This window comes from Ctenopharyngodon idella, chromosome 10 (assembly GCF_019924925.1).
Source record: "Ctenopharyngodon idella isolate HZGC_01 chromosome 10, HZGC01, whole genome shotgun sequence".
Lineage (NCBI taxonomy): Eukaryota > Metazoa > Chordata > Actinopteri > Cypriniformes > Xenocyprididae > Ctenopharyngodon > Ctenopharyngodon idella.
In genome coordinates, this window is record NC_067229.1 from 11599015 (window position 1) to 11623628 (window position 24614).

The 24614-nt window shown below is 40.4% G+C and overlaps 1 protein-coding gene across 20 annotated transcripts in view; it reads right to left on the reverse strand.

Moving 5' to 3' along the window:
• LOC127520889 (mast cell protease 1A-like) overlaps positions 1-24614 on the reverse strand; it is a 163124-nt gene that overhangs the window by 112510 nt on the left and 26000 nt on the right. For 2 of the 20 annotated variants that reach the window (XM_051909574.1, XM_051909590.1), the window contains exons 2-5: positions 9571-9721; positions 9346-9487; positions 5591-5845; positions 5282-5504 (exon numbers count right to left, since the gene is read on the reverse strand). The exons of 6 other annotated variants lie outside the window; for them this stretch is intronic. In XM_051909574.1, coding sequence (XP_051765534.1) covers positions 5346-5504; positions 5591-5845; positions 9346-9487; positions 9571-9721 — 707 coding nt within the window. In that variant the 3' untranslated portion in view covers positions 5282-5345. Of the gene's footprint in view, positions 1-5281; positions 5505-5590; positions 5846-9345; positions 9488-9570; positions 9722-9807; positions 9919-12019; positions 12279-12388; positions 12644-12789; positions 12926-13670; positions 13822-13908; positions 14033-21254; positions 21388-21497; positions 23484-24614 lie in introns of those variants that run through there. 12 more of the 20 variants (XM_051909577.1, XM_051909599.1, XM_051909589.1 and 9 more) reach the window with 11 other exon arrangements.

A 24614-nucleotide genomic window follows, 5' to 3' on the forward strand; every position in this document is an offset into this window, starting at 1 on the left:
ATAATCGGGCTGATTTTGGGGTGATTTCTCCACTTCCGACAATCCTAGGTATGTCCCGATTATCTTGATGGTTCTACAGATTATCTTATCAGATTTTCCTGTGGTATGAGGTGTGTTAAGAGTGGCTTAATCTGAATCTGGAAGAACGTCGGAGGCGCCCCGATCGCGAATCGTAAATATTCAACATGTTGAATATTTATGATCAGAAATCCTGAAGTGTGGGGGGAACCCCGAGGACAAACGCGTGCACGCTATGGAGATTATGACGTGAAACGAAACAATATCCAATCAAAAAGCGAGCTGACAGAAGACAGAAGCATAACAAACGCAGTCATGGTGCAACATAAAGTTAAATGGATTTGGACAGCAGAGATGGAGGATCAGCTTGACGATTTGTGGCAACAGCACGTGTATTTATACAAAGTGTCTTGTAAAACATACCAAAATCATTCCAAACACTATCAACACAATTTCTTCCTGCATATCGTCCGTCATGTTTATTCTGCAGTCTCGAGAGATTTTGCGAGATTTCTCGTGTTCACAGTCGGGACTCTGGTTGAAAATCTGTTCATGTGTGGTGTGCTGTGTTTGTCACATCATGGCACACCACACACTATAGGAGCAAAACAGTTAAATCTAGGATTTTTTGTCTTCATGTGTGTGGTCTCTCACACTTTGAAAATCTTATAAGTTTTCAAAAATCTTTTAGTGTGTACCCAGCATGAAGCACTACATTGCGTTTACTGCGTTTACTGCGTCAACTGCGTAGGAGACTGACAGGGTAGAAAGGAAACTGTTAAATAAAGTCATTATTTCTGTTTTGTTTTTGCGCACAATAAGTACTCTTGTTGCTTCATAAAATTAAGGTTGAACAACTGTAGTCACATGGAATATTTTAATGATGTCTTTAATACCTTTCTGGACCTTGAATGATGGTAATTACGTTCCTTTCTATTCACCCTCATGTCGTACATACAGTCATGTGAAAAAGAAAGGACACCCTTTAGAATTTTTTGGTTTTACGTATCAGAACATAACAAAAATCACCTGGTTGTTAGCAGGTCTTAAAATTAGGTATAACCTCAGATGAACAACAACAAATGACATATTACACCGTGTCATTATTTATTTAATAAAAATAAAGCCAAAATGAAAAAGCCATTGGTGACAAACTAAGTACACCCTATGATTCAATTGCTTGTAGAGACACTTTTAGCAGCAATAAGTTGAAGGAATAATTTTCTGTACGACTTTATCAGTCTCTTGCATCGTTCTGGAGGAATTTTGGCCCACTCTTCTTTACAACGTTGCTTCAGTTCTTTGAGGTTTGTGGGCATCTGTTTATGCACAGCTCTCTTAAGATCCTGCTGCAACATTTCAGTTGGGTTGAGGTCTAGACTTTGACTGGGCCTTTGCAACACCTTGATTCTCTTCTTTTTCAGCCATTCTGCTGCAGATTTGCTGATGTACTTGTGATCATTGTCCTGTTGCATGGCCCAATTTCAGCCAAGCTTTAGCTGTCTGACAGATGGCCTCACATTTGACTCTAGAATACTTTGGTATTCATAGGAGTTCATGGTCGACTCAAAGACCATAAACTGTATATGGGTTGTTCTGCAACTACGGGCACTTTTATGTCCCAGTAGTAAAATTTAAGGTTTATGTTAAAATTTGTAATCTAAAGCTTCATAAATATAAACACAGTCTCATTACACACTTTGACTTAAAAAATAATGAATGGTTTAATGAAAAATTAATGAAGCATTTATAGGTCCAAACATCATTTTTGCTCATGTCCCACATCTGTGGTTTCAAAGCTGAGATGCGTAAAATTAGCTAATTCTTTTACAATATGACATTATTTCAAATTAATTAGTTCCATATAAATGTTACTTTACACCATCTTAAAGTTCTTTTTTGTTTACTCATCATTTATATGATTTTTCTTTTCATCTAAATACACCTGTCCCACACTTTTGAGTCCTTACCGCAACACTGAAAAAAAAACTTTTAATATGACATTTGTTCAAAGCCAAACAAATCTAGTTTTTATGGAAACAGAAATTAGCATGTGACCACATGGCTTACAAATTGGGCCACCCCCATTAGGTTACTCACAAGATCCAGAAAACTAAGATAAAGATAATCTTTTCTTCTTCAGTATTTATTGTGCATCAATACCATTCAGCTTAGTAATTGTGTATTTTGAACTACATTTTAAAAATGAATTTATATTACTGTTGAATACATGTTTATGTGGTGCTAAAAGTCAAAACTGATGTATCAGACCATGCTAGCTGCCAGTTATCAGCAATATTAGCAAAAATGTCATTTCCGCAACATGTCTTTACCGCAGCATTTTTAGGTGTTGCGGTAAAGACTTTGTGTTGCGGTAGAGACAAATTCAAGTTTTATACTGTAATCTAAATATAAACATGCCATTTTTGCAACCCTAGATGATACCAAATTCATCTAATAAGATGACAGAAATGCAGAGACTTAATGAGAAAAGACCTTGACAGATATTAATAGTTATGGGAAAAAGAACATTAAAAAAAAGATCATATAAACTGACAAATCAGAAAAGAAGACAGTGGAGGATAAACAAAAGAAATCCGAGGACAAAACAAAATACTGAAGGCCTCAAATTAGTTTGTTGTTATAATATAAGTTCATAAAAGTATTAGTTTTTAACCCAGTCTTTCCTGCAATACCTCTTTGACAAAATAACTTCTGTTTTTGTCTGTTACTGTTTTTATCTACAGTAACCTATTTTTAAGGTTACATTATTAACATGCGTCATTAACATTGTGTCCTTACCGACACAAACTGTCATTAACACAGCAATGATTTATTTTAATTGTTAATCAGACTGTTGTTTGCAAAAAAAAAAAAAAATTAACCATTCAGTAGAGATGATTTACACATTAAAATGACAATATTTGTCATAAAAAGCGAAATATTGTATCTTTGGCGTGTATTAAAAACAACTGATATCTAAGGTTAGCATCAAAATTTTCCATGGCATAAAGAATATCATAAAATTCCCTAATTTTAAAATAATTTTTTAATATCTGTATTTACAAAAATGGACAAATCTTGAAAGTAACTATGTAAATGTATTACATTTTTATAGAAGTTAAAAAAGAAAAGTGTATAAAATTACCGTTATTGTCATTTTGCGGTAAGGACATTTTGTAAGAAGAAGAGTTCCAGATTAAAATCTTAACGTCTACATTCAATTTTATGTAATTTTTTATTTGTATTACAGACTGTAATGGTTAAAATTTAAATTCATAGAGGTTGATTTTTTTTTTAAATTGAGAGACAAAAGTGCCCATAGTTGCAGAAACACCCATATATATTAACCTCCTGTAAACTCTGAACCTGAATTTGATTTTTGCAAATGTACCTTTAATACATAAAACGCATTATGTATTGCATAATACAAACATTTCAATAGTTAAGAAAAATCAACAGCATAAATCGACTTGTCCCTTGTTTTGTCCCTTGCTTTTGAAAAAACAAAACTGTTACGGTGTGGCACATACAATGGAAGTAAATATTGAAACAGTGAGTGTTTTAACATTTATGGATTCACTTTCATTATTAGTGCTTCACTGTATCCCTATTATTTTTTGTGATAAACAACAATAACAATTGCTTAACTTGTATTGAACCCAGAATATAGATCAGATGTTTAATCAATTATTGTAAAGTTCTCATAATCAGCAAAGTTCCAGTGAATTCTTGCTTTACAATTCTGTACCAATCAAAGATGGTTTGTGCTGCAAAAGTGCAGTTTCACAATGCTCAAGATGGATGTGGTAGAACTTCACAATATACTGCTAAACCCCAACGGACTATATGCACAGAGCGTTCTTTAGAACTTCCGCATTAATATAAGTCAGCTCGAAAACTTCCGGTGAGATGTCATTTGCTGGTGTGTTGAGCATTAGTACTGTAATACTTAGTTTATAATCAGAATATAGTCACTTAAATAGTCAGGCATAGCATTAATTTAGTTATTCAAACGTAAGACGGCATAAAAAATAAATAAATAAAGACGTAGGCCTACCTCATTGTTCCTCCTCGGCTAAATTCAATTCGACCATCAGTTTTCACACTTTTATGTGGAAAAAAAGCTTCAAAAATTAAATATTTATTGTGCATTTTAGTTAGATTAATTGAATAAAATGTGTGTTTTTACAAGTGTGCTGAAATCATTGATCTTGCGCTGCACTGACTGACAGCTGCTGTGATTACAAAGGGAAAGCGCGGTTCTGTCATGAATCACAAGAAAATTTATTGTTTTTCTTAAGATTTTTTGAGTATTTCATACTTCACATTGACAAAATGTATTTTTAAAACTAGTTATTTTATAATGTTTAATATTTAGTCAAAAACGAAGTGAAAAACGATTAGAGGAAATGGCTGATATATGCGCAAATAAATGCTACTTTGCTGCCACCTGCTGGTTAAAGTGGTAATTATTGTCTTTTTTATTTTTAAATAAGTGTTTTCTATCAAATGTTGAATTTCCTACATTTTGAAACGTTCGGTTTTGCAACAATTTTTTATATGAGGATTGTTTTTTCAAGAAATCATTTGCTAACCCACACTTCCATAAAAGCCTTCTTTTTTCTAAATGTACTTGACATAATGGGATACAAGTAATTGTCCATCACTAGGGGGTTTTAGTTTTGGAAGCAAATATTCTGTTGGTGAAAAATGTGTGGTCTTTCACAAAGTTTCTACTATATATGATACAGAATAAAAAGCTTGAAGGCTGAAGCCACCAAACACATGTTCCTCGTTTTCTTGAATGTAGGGTCAAGCCAAAGCCAACCCAAGTCATACCATCAATGCAAGGAAACTGACAAATAACCAATGTATGTGGAGAAGAAGAGTTTAGAGAATTGCAGTATTTTATTTACACTGTAATAAAAGTCCTGTTGATGCTACATGCATTTTTTTTTTCTTGTGTTAAAAATCCTTTTAGCATACTCAAGCCGTTTAAATGCTTTGTTCCTTCTATCAGGTCATCCTGAAAGTCTTTAGCAGTAAAGTGAGCATTTTTCTCAGAAATTGCTGACATTTCTAGGTTCATATTGTGGGTTATGAAATATTTAACGAAATGTATACGTGTAATAAAAACATTTGGGCAGAACATCTTGCGTACAGAAAAATACACTATCACCTGGAAAAAATATAATAAAAACAAAAAACAGGCCTTTATATTTACAGTCTCCAAGGGCTAGATAAAAAATAGACTCATGGATGATTGACACATTGTGCATTTATTGAAACAATTTGGATAAATTCAAGTCAAAAGCATGTAAATGTCAATAAACATTTCCAATAAATGTATGTATCCATGGCAGATATGCTGAAACCTTCATATAAACTTCAGGTAGCTCAGATGAATTACAGAGATCAGGGTCACCGAAAGATGTGACCCCAACAGCGGTTTTCCCACAAACTAAAGGACCGCCTGAATCCCCCTGTTATGTAAACACAAAGATTAAGTGCACTTCATATATCATTCAGTGTGTGGATCAAATGACAGATGATTTTCTACTGTACTTACGGTGCAACTTCCTCCATCACCATATGTACACATCATCTGTGAAGCTGAATAGTTGTATTTTCTCCATTTATTTTCACATTTTGTGTTATTCATGATCTTCACATATGTCTCCATGAGATGATTGCTAAGGGAGCCATTAATATTCAGTCTTCCCCAGCCTGCAACACTGCACACAGAATGCACTTCAATGTCCCCTTCTTTCATTGGTATGGATATCCAGTTGACTTTCTCGTTTTGTGTGACTTTTTTATCCAGCTGTAGTACAAAATCATATAATAGAAAGATTTAAACTTATTAAATGACGGTTTTCCAATTAGGATATACTTCATGCATCCTCCGAATTCCTGTGAAAGAAGGGCGCATTCGAAGGTCGCATTCGGAGTGTCCTACTTACTTTTCTGAAATGATACAGCCTCAATGACGTATGCAACCTTCGAATGCGACCTCCGGAGGACGCAGCCTTCGAAATGAGACAAGGAGTGCTTCTCAATTCTTATTTGTGCATCCTCGTTTCCTTTCCTCGCTTCCTTTCCACACCCCTTCAGGATGTGAGGGAAGGACTCAAGGAAAAGACTCGAGGATGGAGGAATTGAATCAATGATATCCTCGCTCCCTTTAGGGAGGGATTTACCCACATGTTGTTAAAGTTTGGTTATTTAAAAGAAAAAAAAAATTATATATATATATATATATTAATAAAGCATGATGCCCCATTGAAATACGTGAGATTTAAAGTTTATTTAAACTGCAAAAGTAAAGCAGACATTTAAATTACTGTGACAGATATGAAGGGGGAGGAGAATGTATACGTGCGTCACGTTTCTGGACGAGAAAGACTTCCGCAACGGATACACCTGTGTATCCTCGCTCATGACTCCTCGGGAAGCTTCCTCACTCCTCGATCCTCGCCTCCTCGCGGTGCAATTAGAGAATTGAGATGTCCTTCAAGATGGCTGATCTTGATCGGTTTCCGGGTCATAGGATGGAGGACGGAGGAGCGAGGAAACGAGGAGGGATATTGAGAAGCACCCACAGCTGCAGACTTGAGGGCTCAGCTTAAGTGCGTATCGAGGGCGGCCACAAAGCGGCCACAAAGGGGGCGCTCGCGAGCACCCTTCTGAAACCTAAAATGAATAATGGGACACCCGTGTAACGGACAAGCGCACACGGCAGCCATTGTAAGTCCACAAGACCGAAAGTGCATAGAAGTGTGCCATTTGGGATTCAGCCTAATTGCAGGCGAGGAAGCTTCGAGGAGTCATGAGCGATGATACACAGATGTATCCTTCCCGCATCCTAAGGGGCCGTTCACATATCGCGTCTTTTGCACGCTCAAATTTGTTATTTCAAATGTAGCCGCGCGGCAGACACGCTCATAATGGAAGCGACGCGGTCACGAAACGCATGCGGTGCGTTTTCCAGGTGCATCGAAATGAAAACATCTCAACTTTTCAGAATGCCACAAGCACACCGCAGGTCATGTGACAAGAACCAACCGATCAGCTTCGGCCTTTACGTAACAAAACACTGAAAGCTCAGCTGAACAGCTGATCATAGCTGTACAGGGTGGTTTTTATATCTAATTTCCATAAATATATCTAGTAGTAAAGCTAATGCAAGGGCTAGAAATCAATTAATCCTTTGCTGAAACTTCCTCGTCCTCGTGGAGAGGGCAGTTCATGGTTGCATAGCAACGACAGATGCCATGGGAGGGCAAGCGCTTTGGAAAAAAGGAGAAAGCGACGCGGCCAGAGATTGTATATTATAGGGAGATGAGAGGGTCTGTATCTCCAAAGTCACTTTAAGACAAGTCATTTCACTCGGCGGCCATCTTTGAAACACCTCTCGGGCATCCAAGTGTAGCTCCTATCTCTTTGAATGGGGAAACATCAAATTCTCTAAAGCTGTTTTCCAAGCTTTCGATTAAATTTCATATTTGAAATATGAACAATTGTCTCATAAATTTTGTTTCTAAACGCTCGAATCGTGACAAAAAATGATATTTTTCAGGCTGGATCAACCTAATGCGCATGCGCAGTCCTAAATGCGCGTCTCTTGTGCCTCATTTGAGAGGTGCACGTCTGACTGTTTCTATAGAAACCGGAGCTTCTAACAGCCGCTGCAGTGACGCGATGACTTTACCAATCGGCGATTGGCTCTTATTTAGAAGGCGGAACTTATGCTGCGTTCCAGGCAGGTTTTTGAGTCCGTAAGTCACGACTTCAAACAACGACTCACGACTTTGTAGCGTTCCAGGCAAGTCACGCCAAACTGCCTGAGTGTAAACAAACCAGCATGGCGGACCGTACGGGGCTTATGCTCATTTACAATTATTTCTATCACCAAAGGTGCTTACTCCTTGCTTATTTGAGGGAAACGGAGGAGGGAAAACGGCGCATAAGGCAAGAGAAGCTGTTATACCTTTTATTTTACGTTATTTTACCGTGCACTTGCGTAAACACCGCATCCTAGGGGCTGCCATTGTTGTTTCGCGGGCTATATGACGTCAGAGCATGGAACTGGGAGTACATCGATCTAGTACGAGTTCACGGGTGGGAAGTCACGGGTTTGACTGCTGTTCCAGCGCACTTTCACGGGTAGAAGGTTGGAAAAACACGGGTTACGGGTTGCCTGGAACACAGCATTATTCCTCCATGTTGCGCATTGCACTTTCTCCCATTCATAATAATACGAGTGACGCGTCTTGTGTTATTCTATTGTCTTTGGTATCTCTCACCATTGGAGAAAGCATAATGGCTAACTTAATCATGTGCGGCACCTCTCAGCCTATCGTGTAATGGCAGTGACATAAGTCGCAACATTCCCTAGTCCCTAGTTCAAAAAACAGCCTCTGGTCTCCTTTCCCTGCATACCGCCAGAGGCGGAGCATTAGCATTAGCTGTTACACTTTTTTGGCTAAAGGTTGCAGGCTTGCCTTCCAGTGGCTTTGACGCGGCCGCGCTTTCCACGCGTTTTTAGACGCAATATGTGAATGGCCCCTAAGGGGGTGGAGCTAAGACCCGAGAAAAAGGAAGCGGGGGAAGAGGAAACGAGGATGCACAAATAAGAAATGAGAAACACCCACAAACATTTGTATGAATCCTTTATATTTATGTGGGCTATATGTACATTTTACTATTATGTAGATATTTTTGAGCCCCTAACCCAATCCATACGCTAACCACGTCTCAACAATATTTAAAAATAAGAAGATAAATTACAGTAGTATTTTAGCTGTGACACTGTGCTATGTAATACTTGATTTTGATTGGCCAATCGTTGTATTCAGCAGTCCGTCATCCATCATGACGCTGCATGTATTCTGAGATAGTTTTTTTGTTGTTGTTTTTTTACATCTCTCTTATCACAAATGCAACTGCCGCCATCTTGCGTCTTAGTTATTGATTGTAGTGGAAATTATCTCAGTGGATTTTAGTAGGCCTATTAATTACTGTAATATTTTTTGTTTGTCTTGTTGTCAATAGTTTTGTACGTTGTAGTCGTGGGCTATTTTTTATTTTTTATTTTTTCGTTGTACAGGTAAGATTATAAAATAATTTGCAGCTGTGTTAAAATACAGCCTATACTTGGCCAGTTTATTTTGCAACAATGACTGACCAGCTACTTTATCTTTTGCTTGTAAGCAATATATCCCATTTTTTAAGTTATTTATTATTTTTAAAGATAATGGTTATTGTCTAAATATTTTGTCTAATAAGATATAATTTTGAACTGAAAGGAGTATAGATTGTTACCCTTAAAAGCATAATGTCATTCATAACAGGTTCCACAGTAAAGTCTGGATGCTGGTGGTAGGACATCACTCCGATGCGCACTGAACCCTCAGTCTTATTTTTTAGCTCATGTGCACCAACCACAACTGTCAAAGTCTCTGGTCTGTTAATATAAAATAGATTGTATTAATATAATAAACTTTTTCTTTTAGAGTATAGCATGTCAAATGACAAACAATACACTACCTCTTTCGACAATGTGCGGCAGTCAAGACAAACTCGTCAGAAATGAGGAATCCACCGCAGACATGCAGCCAGTTCTTCTGAAGAGAAACCATATAAGGTCTGGAGTGGGGTTTGGCTTCTGTGCCGTTCACTATACCCACATTCACACGAGCTGAGAGAGAGATACGGTTAATTATATTATAACCAGATTAATTATAAACAGATTAATCAACATGCAGTTCAGTCAATCAGTCTCACCAGTGAAGGTCAGGTGTGGCAGCAGAGAGGCCAGCAGGAGCAGAGAGATGATGATGGTCATGATAAAGACAATCAGTGAGCTCTCAAAGCACTGTATAAATATAAGGGTGGGTGGAGCTTCTGGTAACTATTTATCAGACCAGCTTCCAGGACACCACAATGTCATATCTAGAACAAATTCAAGTGAGCTGTAAACAAGACCAAGTGATTAATTAATGACTGACTCACTGACTCATTTTCACTAGAAATATAATCATACATTGAAAAGAAAAAAAAGACTTTAATATATTTATTTACTGCTTCTCTGGTGCTAAAAATCTTACAGAAAATGTAGATGGAAAATTGAGAATTGTGTATTATAGTGCATGCAACTAAAATGATACATTTAAATAATAAAATACATCTTTTACTCATTTTAATAACATCAAAAGAAAAAAAGTTTGCAGTGAAAAATTTCACCGTGGCCAGGGTGGATGTGGTTGAACAGTCACAGTTGTGTGGCGCAACTGAGGTCATAAGCTACTCAACTCTCTGTCAGTAGCGAAAACAGTTGAATTTGCACATGAAATACTCTCACTTGTGATCAAAGGCATTTTAAATTAACTGAACAGAATTAACATACCTTAAAATGTATTAAAAACAACAGGTCAGGCAGAAAATCCATATCAGACTACAAACTTAAGATACTGGCTGCACATGATGTAAACAGGAAACAGTTTTTTTTATCAGAATGTACTATCATGTTAAACTAATGAAGTAAAAAGAGAGATAGCAGATCTTATCAGAAAGAAATACTCAGAATGAACATTGTGAGTTTAAAATAGCATTCTCTCCATCAGTACACCATGTTCATTTGAATTTTTTGATTTGTCAGTGTTGGGGGGTAAAGGTATCGCTTACAAGTAATGTGAGTTACATAATCAGATTTTTCAAGTAACTAGTAAAGTAATGCATTACTTTTAAATTAACAATAAAATAACAGTTACTTTTAAAATGAGTAATTTTAAAATAAATTCTCATTTATTGACTGTCACCTTTTCCGTCCTTATGTTGAGAAATCATGAGTAAGTGCAGAGGTGTTGTGTGCGCTGTGTAAACATGATGGTTATTGTAGTTCTAGACTAAATATGAACATGAATTTACTCATCTCACTTGCACAAAAACAGATTCTGTATTCTACAAAATGAATAAAACAGTGAAAGGCAAACTTAGAATATTATGCAAACCTGCAATAATTAATAACACAAATATACTTTATGTATTTAATCTCATTACTTTACTTTATTATACTTTATTAACCACATTTTTGCTGCTGACTTTTGATTATTCATTACAACCATACACCCAGTATTGTACAAGGCTTACTCATTTCACTTTTTGTGTGATAAGGCCCTAACATTTGCCCAAAATAGAACTTTTTTTAAAATAAAAAAAATAAACAAGCAAGCCCAGCTTAGATAAGAAAAGGTAACATAACATTACTTTCCATAAAAAAGTAACTAAGTAATGCAATTAGTTACATTTTTAGAGAGTAATGCAATATTGTAACACATTACTTTTAAAAGTAACTTTCCCCAACACTGGTTCTTATATTATACAATCACCATGTTTATGAATTTTTGCAATAAATGTGTTTGTAGTGTATACAGAGCAAAAACTACTGTTCAAAATGTTGGGGTTGAGACTGGGAAGATTTTTTAAATGTTTTTTAAAGGAGTCTCTTAGTTGTTGCACATGAAGGCTTTGTTCTTTATTAATGTTGAAAACATTTGTGCAACGTAATATTTTTGTGCTACATTTTCCCCAAGCATTCAAATGTCTTTAAAGGGGCTGCATGTAAGAATTTTCATGTATTAATCGCTTTTTTATTGCCAATGTGTGAACAGTTTGTAATGAAACTTAAAAAACAAGACCTTCCCCGACTTCCGTTGTCTATGGAAGCCTGTAGACTGATTGTTATGTGAAGGACTCGGGACGTTTTTGCCAGGAAAATCAAAAGGATATGACATTTCCCAGAAGCCTATTTCTGTTTTATGACACATGAAACAAATGCTTATAAAGTGTACAGGATAATGTCAATCTGTCATGTAATGAAAAGGTATTAATTTAAATTATAGTCTCAGATATACTCTATAATCTGTTTTCTCACCACCACTGTCATTTTTATTTTGTTTTTTGTTTTTTTTATTGAGAGGACAAAGCACATATTTAGGCATATTACAATGTTTATTATGTTTATTGAATGAAGATTTAGGGGGAAATCAACTCAGCTTTCAAAAAACAAAAATCACCCCATTTCATCTGCAATTAATTCAATTAAAATTTCCAATAATGCTCTTTATCCATGGAAGATATGCTGAAATCTTTATATAAACTTCAGGTAGTTTTAGTGAATTACAGTGATGAGGGTCCCCGAAGGATGTTACACCGACTGCAGTGTCTCCACAAACCAAAGGACCTCCTGAATCCCCCTGTTAAGAAACACGGATCAACACATAAGTCATGAGTTGTCCTAATTGGGTAACTTCACTGACACATAAAGATTCGGTTACTCAATTGTTGTTGTTGCTTTTTTACATACATTGCAGCTTCCTCCAATGCCATGTACACAAATCATCTCTGAAGTTGAATAGTCTTTTTCCCCCCATTTACTTTCACATTCCTTGTTATTCAAGACTGTCACATCTGTCTCCATGAGACGGTTGTTTCCTGTCCCATTTGTTTTTAAACTTCCCCATCCTGCGACACTACAAACAGTATATGCTTCGATATTATCTTCTTTCATTGGTATGGATATCCACTTGATATTGTCGTTTAGTTCCACATGTTTTTCTAGCTGTAAACCAAAAACGGCATCATCATTAATAGAAAGATTTGATCGTCTTCCAGATGGGGGTGAGAAGTGTAATATAAAACAGACCAGACCACTATTTCCTGAAACAAATATTATTTAGAACAACTTAAATAAGTGCAGTTTGTTACCCTCAAAAGCATAATGTCATTATGAAAGGTTTTCTTGTTATAGTTCGGATGCTCATGATAGAAATCCACTTTGATTCGGTCCAAATTCATTTGTTGTAGGTCATGTGCACCTAGCACAACTGTCAGGACTGGAGAACTGTTAAAAGAAACAAGTTATATTTAGCAATAACTTCTGGAAGTGTAGTGGTTTGGTTGCCAATGTCATGATGAATATTTTACAGTACAGTATATGATTGTACTGTAGTCATTTTCATAAAGTGTATATGTTATTTTAAATAACTGATTTAATTTAATAATTATTTATTAATTATATAATTAGCTGGCGTATTATTATAATTAAATGTGACCCTGGACCACAAAACCAGTCACAAGGGGCATTTTTTTTTTTTTAAATTGTGATTTATACATCATCTAAAAGCTGAATAAATAAGCTTTCCATTGATGTATGGTTTGCTAGGATAGGACAATATTTTGCGAGATACAGCTATTTGAAAATCTGGATTCTGAGGTTGCAAAAAAATCTAAATATTGAGAAAATCCCCTTTAAAGTTGTCCACATAATGTCCTTAGTAATGCATATCCACTCACAAAAATACATTTTTTATATATTTACAGTAGGAAATCTACAAACTCTCTTCATGGAACATGATCTTAATATCCTAATGATTTTTGGCATTAAAAAAATCGATAATTTTGACCCAAACCATGCATCTTATGACTGGTTTTGTGGTCCAGGGTCACATATTATTAATAATATTATAATAATATAAGTATTGTATTGAGCAATAATATAGGATTCACTTATTAATTTTAAGCTAATTTAAGCTAATAACAATAATATAATTAAATAACTCAAGAGTGTAGATGAAAAAAGATCTTACTTGTTTCTGCAGTGTGCAGCAGTCATGACAAATCTATCAGAAATGAGGAATCCACCGCAGATATGTTGCTTCTTCGCTTGGACAGAAACCATGTAAGGTCTGGAGTGAGGTTTTGCTTCTCTGCCGTTCACTATACCCACATTCATACGAGCTGAGAGAGATATTTTTAGTTATTATGTTTCCTCCTCACTGATTTATATTAACTTGGGTTATTAGTGTTTTGTTTTGTCAGTCTCACCAGTGAAGGTCAGGTGTGGCAGCAGAGAGGCCAGCAGGAGCAGAGAGATGATGATGGTCATGATAAAGACAATCTGTGAGCTCTTGCTGGCTAAACACGGTATAAATATATATAAAAGGTGGGTGGAGACACTGAGCTTCCAGTAAGTTTTTTTTTCTTTCAGTTTGTGGTGTCAGTAACTCTGATAATAATATTTGATAATCATTGTGGCTTGACGATGGGACGATTAAACATGCTGACAGTGCACAGAGCTTTGAAAAGTAGCAGCATGTAAATCTAGCCATTCAAAGTAGAGTTTTTTCTTGTATAGCATAAGATGAAAAAAGGGGAAAAAAAAGATGTTTCTGCTTAGTTTGAACTTAATGAAACTCCTAAGAAATGTACATAGGGTTTTACAGGCTACATCGCTAGAGGGCGCACACATGTAAACAATTATCTGTATCTTTTAAAAATGCTTAGTGCTCAAGAGACTTACTATTCTAATTCAGGTTTGCATATGCAATGATAAACATAGGTCACATGACCCTAACTGCATTGACAAGTTTATTTTACATATTCAGTCTAATGTATTTCCTGCTATGCTTATGCACTGGAGCAAAGCCATTTGAAGCATTTTTTTCTAGATAAATTTGTGGTCTTTCTTGAAATAGCATACAGAGCAAAAGATGAAGCAATTTTGCATTATTTAGATGCATTATTTAGATAAAACCTCACACCAATTGTAGCAAGATCTGCTCATAAGCTCCAACCTCGAGTGTCAGACAACAACAACAAAAAATCCAAATCAAAAATAAAATTTATAATGGCTACAAAATTTAAGTTAAGGTGTCTATAATGTCTGTGATATTGTTCTCAAACTGCAGAAGTAAGGTAGTGCACAAGTGCAGTACAAATAAAAAGCTCAGGAAATAAATGTGAGGAAGAAAAATTTTTTTTGGTTGCTTCAAACAAAATATAAATTTTCTTCCTCACATTTATTTCATTGCAGTAACATCGTGTCGTATGTCAATTATTTTTTTCAATTATATTTTTGATCCATTGAAAGTATGCTGAAATCTTAGTATACACATTAGGGCGCTCAGGTGAATTGCAGCGATTTCCAAAAGATGCAACCCCAACAGCAGTGTCTCCACACACCAAAAGACTTCCTGAATCCCCCTGTTAAAAATCAAGGATCAGTGTGTCACTAAAAATCCAGTTATCACCTTTCTCTCTTCAGCACATTGAGACTATTTCATGCAGTGTAAGTGTTATATAAATTGAAATTGGTTTATTTATTGTTCTATTATTGATTTGTTAATTACTAATATTATCATTATTACATTTTTTATAAACTTTTTTACATACCTTGCAGGTTCCTCCTTTGCCATATACACACATCATTTGTGCAGCTGAGAACGTCCATTTCCAAATATTTTCACATATTTTGTTATCCATGATCTTCATGTTCGTTTCCATTAGGACTGGGCTTGGAGTGCCTTTAGTTACTAAACGTCCCCAGCCTGCAACACTGCAATCAGAATGTGCTTCAATGTCTCCTTTTGTCTTTGGTATGGAAATCCATTTGACATTTTTATTACTTTTTCTCTAGCTGCAAGCGCTGCCAGATCAGCTGGACCACCTGGGGATGGAGTCTCCATTCGCCTGGAAGCGGAGGCTGCCGTGAGAGCTCGTCGGCTGCACGGTTGAGCACGCCTGGGACATGAATGGCACGAAGCGACCTCAGATGCTTCTGACTCCATAACAAGAGATGGCGGGCGAGTTGCGACATGCGGCGGGAGCGTAGACCACCCTGATGGTTGACGTACACAACGGCCGCAGTGCTGTCCGAGCGGACCAGTACGTGCTTGTCTGTCAACAGCTCCTGGAAGCGGCCCAGTGCAAGACGTACTGCTAGCAACTCGAGGCAATTGATATGCCACTGCAGTTGAGGCCCCGTCCACAGACCCGACACTGCATGCCTGTTGTACATGGCCCCCCACCCCGTGGCAGAGGCATCTGTGTGGACCACAGCATGCCTGGACACTTGTTCGAGGGGAACTCCAGCCCGCAGGAATGAAGGGTCCGACCACTTGGTGAGAGTGCGACGGCAGTTCGGTGTCACAGGGACACGGAACATTCATTTGTGTGTATTTATATATACATATTAATTACACACAGTACTCACACATATATTATGCAAACTCAAACTTTTATTTTGTATGCGATTAATCGTTTGACACCCCTACTTTTTTCTTTTCTGAAAAACATGATCGGGGGTCCTCTCAGTGAGAGGAGCACCATTCGACGAACAGGTTCCACTTCAACGCATAGAGGTTCCTCGTAGAAGGAGCTCTAGCGGAAGTGATAGTGTCTGCGACCACTTGTGGGAGATCACTCAGAACCCGGGACCTGTCCAGGGACCACACATGGAGTTTCCACAGGTCGGGACGTGGGTGCCAGAGGGTGCCCCGTCTCTGAGTCAGGAGGTCCTTCCTCAGAGGAATGGGCCAGGGAGGTGCTGTCACGAGGAGCGTGAGGTCCGAGAACCAGGTCCAAGTGGGCCAGTATGGAGCCACTAACAAGACCTGCTCCTCGTCCTCCCTGACTTTGCACAGGAGCTGTGCGAGAAGGCTCACTGGGGGAAACGCATACTTGCGTAGGCCCCGGGGCCAGCTGAATGCCAGGGCATTCGTGCCGAGCGTGCCGCCGGTCAGGGAATAGAACAACTGGCAGTGGGCAGTCTCCGGGGAGGCGAACAGATCTATCTGTGCCTCGCCGAAGCGCTGCCAGATCAGCTGGACCACCTGGGGATGGAGTCTCCATTCGCCTGGAAGCGGAGGCTGCCGTGAGAGCTCGTCGGCTGCACGGTTGAGCACGCCTGGGACATGAAGCGACCTCAGATGCTTCTGACTTCTGACTCCATAACAAGAGATGGCGGGCGAGTTGCGACATGCGGCGGGAGCGTAGACCACCCTGATGGTTGACGTACACAACGGCCGCAGTGCTGTCCAAGTGGACCAGTACGTGCTTGTCTGTCAACAGCTCCTGGAAGCGGCCCAGTGCAAGACGTACTGCTAGCAACTCGAGGCAATTGATATGCCACTGCAGTTGAGGCCCCGTCCACAGACCCGACACTGCATGATTGTTGTACGTGGCCCCCCACCCCGTGGCAGAGGCATCTGTGTGGACCACAGCATACCTGGACACTTGTTCGAGGGGAACTCCAGCCCACAGGAATGAAGGGTCCGACCACTTGGTGAGAGTGCGACGGCAGTTCGGTGTCACGGGGACACGGAATGTACCGCGCTGCCACGCCCATCTCGGGACCCAGCCGTGGAGCCAGTGTTGATGCGGCCTCATATGAAGCAATCCGAGTGGCGTGACTGCGGCTGCGGATGCCATATGCCCCAGGAGCCTCCAAAAGAGTTTCAGTGGGGCCGCTGTCCTGCGCTTGAGCATACTCAGGCAGTTCAACACTGACTGGACGACCGAATCCAGTTCCATACCGAGATAAGAGATCCTCTGCCCGGGGGCGAGTTTGCTCTTGTCCCAGTTGACCCGAAGACCCAACTGGCTGAGGTGAGCTAACACCATGTCCCTGTGTTCGCACAACTGCTCTCGTGAGCTGGCCAGGATGATCCAGTCGTCGAGGTAGTTGAGAATGCGAACGCCCTGTTCCTTGTGCGGAACAATGGCCGCCTCCGCAACCTTTGTGAAGACGCGGGGCGACAGGGCCAGCCCGAAGGGTAGGACTTTGTACTGATATGCCTGACCCTCGAACGCAAACCGTAGAAAGGGTCTGTGATGAGGCAGAATCGAGACATGAAAGTACGCGTCCTTCAGGTCGATAGCTGCAAACCAATCCTGGGGACGGATGCATTCGAAAATGCGTTTCTGTGTAAGCATCTTGAACGCCAGCCTGAAAGGGACCGGTTCAGGACACGCAGATCCAGGATTGGCCGTAGCCCACCGCCCTTCTTGGGTATAATGAAGTAGGGGCTGTAGAACCCTGACTTCATATCAGCTGGAGGGACCAGCTCGCTTGCATCCTTCGCCAGGAGGACAGCAATCTCCGCCCGGAGAACAGGTGTATTGTCCAGTGACACCTGAGTGTAGTGGACATCCCTGAAGACCGGGGGACGCCGGGCGAACTGAATCGCATAGCCGAGTCTGATAGTGCGAATGAGCCAGCGGGACGGGCTGGGGAGCGCTATCCAGGCTTCCAGACACCGAGCCAGCGGGACCAAAGGCACCACAGACGTACCGGGGGTGGGGCAGCGAGGCAGAGTGCTGGGACCCGACTCGGACGGCATAGCAGCCCGAAGTGGGGTCAGACTCTGCGAGGTGACAGTGTGAATGGGAGACGGCTGGGGGGCAGCCTCGACCATCACACTGGGACCTGCTGGCGAAGTGAGAGTGGGCTGCGAGTGGCACTGACAGCCGCACCCTCTTGTGACTTGGAGGATTGGGAAACTGCTCTTTTTGTGTGGAAGTTGGTACCGCTGGACTCCGGAGAGCCAGCGGCGGGACAGACATAAACACAAATTCCCCCCGATGCTGGAGTCCTCTCCCGAAGAGCAGAAACCTTCCCCTCCAGGTCGCCCGTCTCAGGATCGCGTCTTCCTTGATCTCTTGCCACCTGGCTTGGCCTGAGCGGGCTGGGCACCGGGTCCGCGACCGGGTCCCTGCTGTTTGGCGGGTGTAGGCGGGCGCCCTCTGCGACGAGCGGGCTGAGGCTGTGCAGCCGGCGGCGGGGTGGAGGCAGCAGCGGACCGCCGGGGCAGGACATGTTTAATGGCCTCAGCCTGCTTCTGGACGGCAGAGAACTGCTGGGCGAAGCTCTCTACCGCGTCGCCAAAAAGGCCGACCTGTGATACGTGGGAGTCCAGGAACTGATACTTGTCGGTATCCCTCATATCAGCCAGGGTCAGCCATAAGTGGCGCTGCTGGACCACAAGCGTGGCCATCGCTTGACCAACAGAACGTGCCGTTACTTTAGTCGCCCGGAGGACGAGGTCAGTGGCGGCACGCAGCTCCCCAAGCAGCTGCTGGTCAAGACCTCCCTGAGGCATTTCCATAAGCGCTTTTGCCTGATACACTTGCAAAAGGGCCATGGCATGCAGGGCAGAGGCAGCCTGTCCACAGGCTCTGTAAGCTTTCTCTGTCAGTCCTGATGAGAATTTACAGGCCCGGGATGGGAGACGCGGCTCACCGCGCCAGCCGGCGGCCGTTGGACACAGCTGCATCGCAACGGACCGCTCGACTGGGGGCCGGGTCTAGCACGAACGCTATAGGGCATCCGCCAGGACCTGGTCACCTCATCATGCACCTCCGGGAAGAAAGGCATCGGGGTGGGGCTCTGGGGACCAGCGCGGGTGTACCAATCATCGAGCCGAGAAGGGCCGGGACACGGTGGAGGATTCCAGACGAGCCCGACCTTCTCGGCAGCCCGGGAAAGCATAGCCGTCAACTCAGCACCACTGGCTGCAGTGATGTAGAGGGGGCAGGGGCCCGCGGAGCGGCGCTCGGTGGGGAAGCCCTGACCGTGATCCTCAGATCATACTGCCTACACGCCGACACACCGTCACCCCGGCCGAAGCCAGAGAAAACGGCGGAACGGGGCATAGGGGAGGGGACCCCCGCTCCCTGAGAACCAAGGAACGAGAGTCTCGATCTCAGCACTGCAATAGTCATGTTCCCACAATGAGAACATGAACTATCCACAAAAGCAGCTTCAGCGTGCTGAACGCCCAGGCACGTGATGCAGCGATTGTGACCGTCAGCGGGGACCAATGAGCGACCGCATCCAGTAACGCACAGACGAAATGACATCATGAAAAAGATGCAGGGTTCAACTATGAAGCTCTTTAAGAAAGGGAAAAGTTCACCTCACTTGTGATGAAGCACACAGGGAGTGCCACGATGTGTTCGGGTACACCACTCCTCGAACACAACGGAGGAACCGGCCCAAATCGCAACAGACACAAGCTGGGAAGTTTGGGAAATATTTGCCGTGAGAACAGCAGTTGAGAGCTTATAGCTCAGGCTCCTCGGGAAGCTCGCGACCTCGCTGAAGTGCCTTCACACCAACACAAGACGCTGTCACTTCACAAAGGCTTGTAGTTTCACTCTCAGTCTGAAAAGCTGGAACACAGCTAGTTGGCTCCGAAGCGAAAGACAGAGTGCGATTGCATCTGCTCCCCTATTTATACCACCTGGCGGGGGCGGTGCGCATTATGCAAATATCGCAGGCCAACTCTATTGGCCTGTTTTAGTTCACTCGAAGCTGATAGGGCTCTCTAGCGATATCCCAATTCGTCGGTCACTACTGACGTACGCCGAACGTGACCGACTGAAAGGGAACGTGCATACTAATGAAAACATCGTAAGCTGTTACCTAGAAGTAAACAACTGTAGTTTAGGCATAAGTCAGCCGCGACGCTGAGAGGGTTACCTTTATGGAATAATCCACTAAATGTGCTGCTTTGACACAATGTGAACTAAAATTCTCAGTTAGTACAATCGCGCATGTCTGAGAAACTCATGAATATTCATTATGTATGCTCCGCCTTCGAAACCAAAAATCTCAGAAACCGAAAATCTTGTAACACCGTAACATAGACTCACTGTAAAATTCTAAATGATGTGTAAACACTGCAGATCACTGATTGGTCAGAGAGAATCGTCATTTGTCAATACCAGCGTCATTGGATTTGAAACACTACACACCAAACCCACTAGATTTAAATAGTCAGTAATAGCCACCGCTGTATCATTTGTTTGCGAAACTATTTGTTTTAAATGACCATCGCACGCAACTTGAAAAAAGAAATAGTTGTATCGTGGTCAGTAGACAAGGTGCAGACTCGTTGGTAGATGAGGAGCGGATCCATGGCAGTAGAGGCGGCGCAACTATAACGATCTACTAACTGCAGTGGAAAAGCAAACCGAAAGTAAGCGAGCCGAGCCGAGCCGAGTCATACCACGCGGTGGAAAAGCTCCACTAGAGATGGCGCGAACACCTGCGAGAATTTTGATGATGCCAAATCTTTTTTGTATTCTTATATACTGTATTGTAATCATGATCACAACTTGTAATTGCTTTAATGAGATCATTCTGCCTAACTGAATACATGATTTTAGCTAACTGGATGATTTATTTTAGCACTTTACATTTTTGACATATGGACATTACTTGGACACAGTCACCGCTGATGACAGATTACTCTAAATTGTAATGTAGAAACATGCATTTTCTGTAAAGCTGCTTTGAAACGATATGTATTGTGAAAAGCGCTATACAAATAAATGCAAATTAAATTGAATTGAAAATTCATGATATTCAGATAAAAGTACAGTCTTACTTCTTTCCGCAATGTGTGGCAGTCAACACAAACTCATCAGAAATTAGGAATCCGCTGCAGATATGTTGAGAGTTTTTCTGAAGAGAAACCATGTAAGGTCTGGAGTGGAGGTTGGCTTCCTTGCCATTCATCACTATATCCACATGAGATGAAAGAGATGCTGCTATCAGTAACTTATTCAGCACATACCAATGAATTATTATTAAAAACCAGTAGGCTATGCTGTTTTATAATCAGTCTCACCAGCGAAGGTCAAGTGTGGCAGCAGAGAGTCCAGCAGGAGCAGAGAGATGATGATGGTCATGATGAAGACGACGATCACTGAGTGTCTGCAGAAGAAGCAGAGTATAACTGTTTGTGGGGACTTTCTCATTTTCTGATGTCAACACCTTGGGAAATTTTTTTCAAATCCTTTTGGTCTTATGTCTAAAACCAAAACTTGTTGCCATCATGTTTAAGCACCTCATCTGGTCAGCACCAATAATGACACTGTTGTGTGGAAAAAGCAAGGTTCAAAGTTTCTTTAAGGCACATGAGCTCATGCAGTGGCCACTATTTGTGTGTGTATATATATATATATATATATATATATATATATACACACACAAATTTTATATTCTCTCTGTATATATTGTATCATTAACTGTTCATTTTGTATCCGTATCTTTCCAGCTAAATAATATTGTAAGAAACCCCCCATCGGCCCAAAAATGGAATCCGACGGCCTGGGCGAAGGTTTAATGCGTGTATGTCTTTTCAGCGCCCTTGTGAAGTTCACTTAATTTGACTCGTTTAATCTGACTCCAATTTCAAATGATTATTACTCTTAGGTTGTGTTTACAATTAGAAATTAATCATTGGTTATGTATTAATTTAGATATTTGATTATTCTGGGTATCCCATACCCATATAATTATTCGTTCATTACGGACCCATATCACTTAGGGTCACATGCCCCGGGTTTGCATGGATCTCACGACACAAATTCACCAGTTCTGATTCTTAGTCAGAGGGTGCAGAGTTTACTAATGCATTTGAGTAGAACCACCACATGCTTGTTCATACAAAAACACAGTTTTCTTAGTCACGATACTGCAACTTGCTAAGCCAGTTGATAGACAAAATCAAAAAGTCCCATGATGTGCCAACATGCTCCTTTCATGGGCCTTTAGTTTGAATCTATCCTGACGCAGATTTGCGGAAATATGGACTCCAATAATCTACTGGTCATAATGATTTCAGAAGAATCCAGAGTAAATCAAATAACATTTTATTTGTCAAGTAAAAATGTATCATGCCAATTACATAGTTGGACAATTAGAAGCCAATTCAGAAATAATAAATGCATAACATCAGTTGCTCAAAGATGACTCTAAGAGTAAGAAATGCACATACACACAGTGGTGGATTAGTGTTTTTAAGACACTTACCCATCACTGCATAGGGGTGTCTGGCTACAGAAGATCCCACATGACTGCTTTGCACCTTACCTTAAATACCCAGACCAGAATAAAAGGATTGTAAATATTTACTACACCAACACCTGTTTTGGGGGGAGAGGAGTGGGTTTTCAGATATCTTGAAGAGACACCACCCAAAAGGAGGACAGAATTCTCCTTAGTTTTCAATCTTCCTCATAATACCAGTGACTGCTGTGAAATTGAGACCATTTTACCAATTGCACTGGGACAGGGACATTTAAAATGATACCAAACATGAAAGGGAAAAACAATAGATATACAAGATACATTATACATAGAATTCTTGGAGAACTTTCAGTGACTTGAGTCAGGGGGAAAGGAAGGAGGGTGTGGGTGTGTGTGTGGGTTTGCATACTGTAGATGTGTGAGGACAGTTTAGGGCAAGGCGTTGTCCTATGCTATTTCTTTGAGATCTTCTCTCCAGATGAGTTTTATTGCTTTATTGCAGGGCGCTTTATCTCAGTTTTTATCTTAGCAGGAAAATCAAGACATTTTTTTTTAAAAGTCTAGACATTATCTTAATCACATGGTTCCCCCCTATTGGCTGGTGCCCCAGGGCACTCGCCCAATCCCGTCTATGGATAATTCGGCCCTGTACAAGGGGCACAATTCATAGCGTGGTCTTTGTGTTGTAATACACTCTTTCTGTCAGAAGAGGCCTCTATAAACACATCTGATGTGAGTTTTGGCTTTGCCAAACCATGAAAATGCCACAAAAAGCAGAGGTGGAAAGTCCAGGGGTTAGAAAGTAAAAGTCCTGCCATATTTTTATTCCACCCACTGAAGCAGTGTTAAAGTTAATGAGATAATTAAGTGATTAATTGAGTGATGATTGACTTTAATTAAAGATACCTGATGTTATCAAGCAGAATTACCAAAGAAGAAAAATCACAATGTTAAGTCACCATCATGGAGATCAATGTTGCTTTAGTTGGGCTCTTGACCCTTGATTTTTTATTTTTATTATTATTATTACTATTATTATTATTATTATTTTGGTTGTTGTAATTGGGTTATAACAGCAAGACAAGCAAAGAGAAAAGATGATCAGGTGGTGTTGGTTATGATGTTACATAATCATTATTTGACCTGAATCACCAAACTCATTTAGAGCCCAATCTCTGAGTTAGATTTACATTAATGAATACAGCAGCACTGTGACTCTACAGCAGACAATCCTGCTTTTTCAGCATAATCCAAAGGATTTCATAAAAGTTGTTCTGATTAAAAATAAAAAAATAAAAACTCATGTTAGGCACACACAGACATCAAGAATCAGCGTATGAATCTCATCAACGGTGACAAGCAACTTATTCTGATAAACAGATCAACTCTGAACATTAGAAAACAAGCTACTAAAAGGTCACATAAAAATAGAAAAAAAATAAAACAGTGAGAATAAAGGAAATTACTAAAACAATTAAGCTCATAAATTTTTCATGCAGCAATGCATGATGGGAGCCATGGATGAATTTTGATTGGTGGCACCCAGAATGCACTGCAACATGCTTTAATATTCTCACCACTGTTGAAATTCACAAGCTGATTCTTGATGTCTGTGTCTCCAAATGAGAGAGTTTTTCTTTTTCTGTTTTTTTTTTTTTTTAATCAGAACAACTTTTAAGAAATTTTTTGGATTACATTGAAAAAGCTGGATGTTCTGCTGTGGAATCACAGTGCTGCTGTATTCAATAATGTAAATTTAACTGGTGATTCAGGTCAAATAATGATTATGTGAAAACATAACCAACACCACCTGATCATTTTCTAACTTTGCTTGTCTAGCTGTTGTAAATAAGTTACAACAGCCAAGCAAAATGCATTATTAAAAATATCAAGGGTCAAGAGCCCAACTAAAGCAAACACTGATCTCCATGAT